The sequence below is a fragment of the Ipomoea triloba genome, chromosome 12 (assembly GCF_003576645.1).
Source record: "Ipomoea triloba cultivar NCNSP0323 chromosome 12, ASM357664v1".
Taxonomy (NCBI): domain Eukaryota; kingdom Viridiplantae; phylum Streptophyta; class Magnoliopsida; order Solanales; family Convolvulaceae; genus Ipomoea; species Ipomoea triloba.
The window spans coordinates 3,561,722-3,569,987 of NC_044927.1; the positions used below are offsets into that span (position 1 = coordinate 3,561,722).

The 8,266-nt window shown below is 31.7% G+C and overlaps 1 protein-coding gene across 1 annotated transcript; it reads right to left on the reverse strand.

Annotated features, from left to right (window-relative positions):
* Nucleotides 1-2,693: 2,693 nt before the first annotated feature.
* On the reverse strand, nucleotides 2,694-4,068 carry LOC116000439 (mitogen-activated protein kinase kinase kinase 17-like). The gene has a single exon (XM_031240527.1). It carries the CDS (start codon nucleotides 3,980-3,982, stop codon nucleotides 2,942-2,944), a length of 1,041 nt encoding a protein of 346 aa, XP_031096387.1. The 5' UTR covers nucleotides 3,983-4,068; the 3' UTR covers nucleotides 2,694-2,941.
* Nucleotides 4,069-8,266: the final 4,198 nt, after the last annotated feature.

Below are 8,266 nucleotides of genomic sequence, written 5' to 3' on the forward strand. Positions count from 1 at the left end.
GGGGGGTTTTTTTTTTTTTTTTTTTTTTTTTTTGTAATTTTTATCATGTTTATTTATTTTTTAAAAGAATTATGGAGGACTCCTTAATTAAATTGGAAATTTTGGATGAGTTATTAAATTCTTTTATACCTATTTCCAATTCATTCTTTTTTTTTTTTGAGTGACTAGAGAAACTCGTAACCAGTATTCAAAGATGTATACTGCTGGGTAAATCTTGTCTTGTGACACTAGCCAACAAAAGATCAAAACGAGAGAAACCAAATTAGGTTACCTATAACTGGTCAACAAAAATCAAGAAGGCCAGTAGTTTGCTCTGACAATAAGTTTAAACTCAAGTTTTGATCAGAGAAACCCGTAGTCACTATTCGAAGATGTACACTAGGTAAATCTTGCCTTGTGACCCTAGCTAATAACGAACCAAAACGAGAAAAATCAATTTAAGTTACTTATAACTGGTCAACTAAAATCAAGAAGACTAATAAGCTGTTCTCACGAAGAGTTGAACTCAAATTTTGATCAAACCCTATTCAGTGAATTCTCTCAACAATTAAATATTTTGTGTTAAATATTTTGTGTAGGAGTTGTATCTACCTTGTGTACTTTAAAATATTTCCTTTATTAGCCCAAAGGCCATGCGAAAAGTACTAGTTAGTTGGGAATGCAAGTTAACTTGTATGTATAGTAAGATGAAACAGACTAACATATTGAGCTTAAAGTTAATACCAAAACTATTTAAATTTCAACCAGAAAAAGAAAAAGATGCTAGAGTACAAGGGTAGAATGCAACTGGTGTAACTGAAAATGGATCTCAAAATTTGTGTGTTAAAAAAATCTCAACTAGGATTACAAAGATAACGGTCCAGGGGAATGACCAGTGGAGGGACATTAGGAGCCCTTAGAGCGAAAAAAACATTATAGGATCATCGGGTGGGCCTAGCTATCTTGAGAGTTACCAATGGTGAAGGCTATATGCACAATTGGGCTACACGTTCCTCATGATCCAAAAAAATGACCAACCGTCTTTTATGAATTATGAAAAATTATCAATCTCTTAGTCTATACCAAGTTAAAGTGAGCAAGAAGGTATGTATGGTACAAACTTAATTTTAATTATTTTAATTTAATTTCATTATCACTACTTTAACAACTCCCTTAAATAGAGCCTAAAATTGAGTGAACTCTAACACTTACTCAGTTACTTGCACGGAAGGATTGTTTATTTTGGTAATTATTTATTAGACTGAAATGTGAACGTGGAAAGAAAGTTTCTCTAAAGTTCAAGTTTATTGGGTTATTGCGTAATGCACTAATAATTATTAGAAAAACTAGTAAAAATAATATGTGAGTGATTATTTTGAGACTTTATTTTATGGTGTATTTGGAAATCATGAAAATAACTTTTGAAAAATGAGTCATTTTTCATAAAATAGTTTCATTTTCAGTGTTTGGTTGCATTTTGGAAAGCTGTGTTGGTGCGTTTGATTCATTAACTGGAAAATGAGTATAATTGTATAATTAAACATTTTAATTATTTTATTTAGAATATAAAACTATTAAATATAATTTTATTTATTAAAATCATTAAAGAAAAAAAAGAAAAAAGAACACCACTGATTTCCGTCGAAAACCTTGTTGTGAGTGTAGTGGAAAATGGCCATATTTTTCGTTGACTGCATTTTCCAGGCACATTCAAACACTAGAAACCCAAAAAATGATTTCCAAACATTTGGAGTATCCCAAAATTAATTCTCAAAATATTTGAAAAAGTTGAGTTTGGTGATAGGCTTTTAATAGCCTTAATCACACATTGAAAATAAATTTGATTATAAACTAATATAAATACAAAGTTTATTATTAGAAGACTCTCTCTTGTGTTTCCAAAATTTTAACAACTTATATCATTCAATTGAGTACTAAACCAAATAAAATTGTATTATCAAAGACTTGAATGATTCTTAAATTGGAAGACACCTTTATTATGAGAGCCAAAAGCATTTATGATAACAGTATCTCATGCATGCAGCATACTCATCAACTCCCTCAATTATGTACATTTAAAAAAAAAAAAAAAGTTCTTCCTAAACAAATTCAATCAGGGAATGGAACTGAATAAGGTACACTTCAGAGCTGCACATAAAAATCTTTTTAAGGTTTGAATTTTGAGATTTTGTTTTGATTGAGGTCAACTACTAATTTAGGTGGAACAAAGTAGATTTGAATTTTGTTTAATTAAGGGTATGAATTTGGCGTATCTCAAAACCAATAAAAGTTTGATTTTTAAAACATAAATTTTTAGTTGAAAAATTAGAGTTTGGTGAAATGCGTTTAATAGCTTTAGTCACACATTGAAAATAAATGTGATTATGGACTAATAGAAATGCAAAATTTATTGTTGGAAGACTCTCTTGCGTTGACAAAATTCTGACAATTTACATTGTTCAATTTAATTGATGGATCTCAGGCGCGCAGTGCTGCACTATGATGCTTACTTCCTAGGGGTCATTGAGATTGTTATAACACGCTTAATCGAGTTTTTTTACTATTGATTGTCATATCCTACTTAAAATCATGATAAACCACAATGTCACGTCTCGAAGCAGGGGTGGACTAGCTATTAGTTGTCATATACTACTTAAAATTATGATAAGTCAATCGCGTCAAGAAGTAGGATTGAACTCGGCAAAAATCCGACGGAAGCCCAACATTAATATCAAAACAAATAAAATTGTATGCTCAGTTATCACAGACTAATGGTTCTTGAATCGCAGGAATAAGGTTGTAGGAGATGAAGAAGAGCCAAAAACATTTATGATAACAGCCTTTCATCTTCATGCATACTCAATTGTCAATTCCCTCAATATACTATGTACATTAAAATCAAAATTCAAAAAATCTTCATGCACATAAAAAATCTCTTAAGCTCTGAATTTTGAAAATGACATCACCTAACGCTAATCCAACCGTCACCATTTTCAGACCAGATGGGTAGGTGGTCATCACTGACTAGTCCCCGCAGCCTCTCCGCCGCCGGCGATTTGGAGCGAGAAAATTCCGGCTCCGGCGAGGGCAGAATTGTCAGACACGATTCTAGGAGCTCTGGTTCAGATACCCAATCCTGAAAATCAAATGGGCATCTCGGAGAAATTGAGGGAGAAGAAATTTCATCATCGTCGTCGTGATCGGCGACGAATGGGTGACTCAAAAGCATCTCCGCCGTCCATCTCGTTCTTGGATCCTTTAGAAAACACTTTCCGAGGAAATCTTTCCCTTCCTCCGATAGCTTCCCGGGGATTTCCGGCACTTCCTCCCCGACCCCAATTCTCATTAAAAGCCCCGCCGCGTCGGAACATTTCCACGCCGGAGCTCCGGTGACCATCTCCGCCACCGCACACCCAAGAGCCCATATATCCGCCGCCGTCCCCTGTTCCCCGCCGGCGACCATCTCCGGCGACATATACATCGGAGTTCCCCTAATTTCACACCCCAAATTCCTCACTCCCTCCCCATCCCCATCCCTCTTAGCCAATCCAAAATCCGCGATCCTGACCCCACCATCGTCCCCCAAAAGAATATTCTCAAGCTTAATATCACAGTGAACAAACCCACTCTTATGAACATAATTTATCCCTCTCACCAACGCCTTAGCGTACCTCCGAATTTCAAACTCCGACAACCTGCGATCCCCGGAATTCTTAACCCTGTCCGCCAAACTCCCCTGAGAAGCAAACTCCAACACCACATTGTACAACCTCTCCCCCTTCTCCACACTATACCCGCCCCCGAAACACCGGATAATCTCCGGACAACCTTGGAGCTCCTCCAACACCATTCCCTCCTTCAACAAAGAATCGGCCCTCGCCGCCACGCAAGACTTGACAACCATCGCCGGTAAAACGGCGGCGCCGCTCTCTCTTGCGGGCACCGCCAAGCTCACTTTCCCGAAACTCCCCTGGCCGATCGTTTCGCCACGAACCCAATCCATAGCGACTGATTGAACAGAAAAATTTGGTTTTGGGTTTTCCGATGAATTGAGAAAGGGAGGAAACAGGGGAAGATGAGAGGAATTCACTGTTGAGTTTGATTGAGAGGAGGAGTGGAATTTATAGGCTATTCATCCCAGCACGTGATCTGGAGAGGATTTTGTTTCTCATTCGGCCCCAAACAACGTACAATGTCACTTTTCGCAAACGTGGGAATAATTATAAAATTACCTATTTTTAACAATATCAAATCCCAGAATATGATTGGGCCGTAATATTATAGATTCGAGTATTTGTACAAAATATTACACTCGATTCGATATATATATACAAAATATATATAAAGTGGATCAACCATTCACCAATAAATAATTAGGAGAAAAATATATTTTTAGATTCTCAATTGTTTACTATTAGTCATTTTTCTTTGTATAGGGGTATTTTAATAATTTATTATCTATTTTTTTTTTATAATTTTTAAATTTGGTGTTTCATAAATTTCTCCTCATCAATTGCAGTGCATCATTCTTATTTTTCTACATGAACTTGTTAGAGTTATTTGTTTCTATTTTTGCATAAAAAATAATAGAAAATAGCATTCAGCCGACACTCTTGTATTGCACTCAAATTAAGTGAAAATGAATAAAAACTAAAAAAAGGGAATTGAAGCCGACACCACATTTTTCCTCATCACGTACAATTTATATTTTGGCCGGAAAGCTTGAGCAACACAAAATACAAGTTGGGGCGTCGCTATCTTTATAAAAGCGCACATTTTATAGGAGCATTTCTTTTGGTCCTCATTTGGCCTCGATTGTGTCATGCACACCCCTAATTTAATTGCAACACAATAATTTTATATATGGTCTTAAAGTTAATGTACATGTATTGTGTAATGCAATATTACCAATTAACGTTCCTGCATGTGCATATCGGTTGGTTTTTAAGAAAAAAGACCAGGAATCGAGTCTCACCAGTAACAATGTAAGAGTAATACCTCAAAGTGAGGGAGGATAATATTAGCAAATAATGTTTTAAAGTAATTTTTAGATAACGTCTCTGATCTTTAACTGAACTAGACACATAATAAGAGGCAAAATGAAAAAATATTATATATTTTTATTTATTATTAATATAGTTAAAATTAAAATGTAGTAGTTCGTTCTAGAGATGGGTTGATGGGCTCAAGATTAATCCGTTAAAGCTTAGATAACTTGTGTAAATAAAAAAGAAATGAGATGTGATAGTAATGGGGGTGAGAAGAGGAGGCAAGTTAACCCAAGTGAAACAAAAATCAAGGCATATTAGACACATGCAATTGTGTGCACCAAAAGAAATCCTTATTTGTCTATTCAAGAAAAAGTAATACTAAACCCATTCTGCTAAGCTGTACATTGCAAGAGGTCACAAGCTCATACGTTAAACAAGTTGATTTGGTAGGACTTCTATTCACGTTAGATATATACCATCTATTATTTAATTTTTTTATTATGCACATTAATTAAAGGTTTATAAACTATTGATTAGTATTGTCACGTTAATAGATTTCAAAATGAAACAATTATGATATTGACATACTTGCAAATATAATTTATGTCTCAAGTTAACTGCAATCGTTTATTTTTATTCTTATAACAAAAATGACAATTCAAGTCATTCAATTATTGGTAAATCGTCAATTCAACCCCTTAATTATACACGTCACATCTTTAGTTCTTGAGTTGTCAAAGATTTTGACAAAAGTCGTCCCTAAGGTGATGAAAATATTTTTTCTTTAATTGTTAAATGCTCAAACTATACCTTTTCAAAATTATTTTTGTAAAATTTGCAACACCATTCTCTAAGTATCCACTAACCTATGGACTCTAAATGAGAAATGCTACTTAAAATTTACAAAAATAACCATGAAACTTATAATTTTAAATAAACTATTTGAACGCAATTGGTAGATTAAAAATGTCATTTTTAAAATTAATTTCAAAAGAATCAAAATATAAACTAAATTAAATATAAAATCATACAAAATTGGGACCTCTTAATTACTCATTTACTCTGAATACAAGATGCATGTGAAAATTGTGTTGCATCGTTTATTTTAATTTTAATTTAATTAATTTTTTTGGCAAGTAGTCTAAAACGACATCGCAGCCATGCATCATGTGGAATGTGTAAATAATTAGGTGGAAAATAAAGGGACCCATCCCCTACCCCATCGGAATACCTAATTAATCAGCATATATTTCAGTACTACATATATCAAATGTTATTTACATAATTTCGATTATGAATAATTTTAGTGCATTTTGTTTATCTTAAAAAATCTAAATATTTATTATTTTTTTTGAAAGAAAAAATCTAAATATTTATGGTAATCGATTTTATAAAAGATTTATTGACAATATAAGTTAATACGGGAAATCTGATTGATCAATTTAATTTATTATTTTTTGTGAAAGAAAAAATCTAAATATTTATGGTAATCGATTTTATAAAAGATTTATTGACAATATAAGTTAATACGGGAAATCTGATTGATCAATTTAATGTGTAATAATAACATTAGATAATTTAGAACGATATAAAAAATCTAATTTATGTGGTCAAAGAAAATTTCAAAATCTGGTTGATCAATTTAATATGGGTAATAAAAATCTCATTTAATTACTCCTTTCAACCCAAAAATATTTTCCAGGCAAATTTAGCTGAATATATTTAATATTTTGATTAAGGGATATATTTTCATTTTTTTGTCCATAATAAGTGGTTTTAAAATTTTTATCCTTATTTTTGTTCACAATAAATGTAGGGTACTGTAGGTAATATATTGAGACGCCCCCCCTCCATTTATTATGAACAAACATAAGGATAAAAATTTTAAAAGCACTAATTATGAACAAAATATGAAAATACCACTTATTCAAAATATTAAATATATTCACCTAAATTTGTTTGGATAATATTTTTGGGTTGAAATGAGTAATTAAATGAGGTTATTATTATTATACATATTAAATTGATCAACAAGATTTGCAACTAGATTGTTCATATTGATCTAAATTGCCTAATGTTATTATTACCTATATTGAATTAATTGATTAGATTTTCCGTATCAACCTAAATTGTCAATAAAATTTTTATTAAGTTGATTACCATTCATGTTTATATTTTTTGAGAGTCAACACCATGCACTAAAATCATTCAGAATTGAAAAAGGTAAATAACACGAGTGCTACGTAGATCATATGTTATTTGATTATCACACATCATATTGAGATATATGCCCCAAAAAATATGTTTTGTCCATAAACACAACTTTTATAACTTTAATTTATAACCTCAAGTACCCTACGTTTATTGTGAACAAAAGTAAGGATAAAAATTTTTAAAGCACTTATTATGCACAAAAAATGAAAATACATCACTTAATCAAAATATTTAATATATTCACCTAAATTTGTCTGGATAATATTTTTGGATTGAAAGGAGTAATTAAATGAGGTTTTTATTACCCATATTAAATTATATTGATCAACCAGATTTTCTTTGACCACATTAATTAGATTTTTTATATTGATCTAAATTATCTAATTTTATTATTACACATATGAAATTGATCAATAAGATTTTCCATATCAACTTAAATTGTCAATAAATTTTTTGTTCAGTCGATTAATAAAATCTACAATAAAGTTTAGATTTTTGAGAGTCCACAGAATGCACTAAAATCATTCATAATCGTACGTTGTGTTGACTCTCAAAAAATCTAAACTTTAACGGTAATCAATTTAATAAAATCTTTATTGACAATTTATATCATCGATATGGAAAATCTAATTGATTTAATATGGGCAATAGTAACCTTTGTCAACTTACAATATAATGGATATGGGAAATCTTGTTGATTAATTTAATATTGATAATAATCACCTCATTTAATTACTCGGTTAGAATGTATTGACATTTTCTTGTTTGTTTCTCGTTTGGACAATAAAATCCCTCATTTAATTATTTCTGTCAACCTGAAAATATTATCCTTCTAATTAGACACAAATTTAAAATAAAGAGTATATTTACTATACTGATCAAATATGTTTTCTTTTTATTTAACTGGGTGATCTAGTTTCGTCAAACTAATTCTAAATCCACAAGACCCCGCCCCTAGAGCCTTCAATTCAAACCTTTCAGCATTTTTTGGCATTTTTTCCATACATGCTACCAATGAAATTCAAACCCCATATTGCCACCTCCAATCATGATCTTTTAAATCAGGCGAAGAACCAACTACG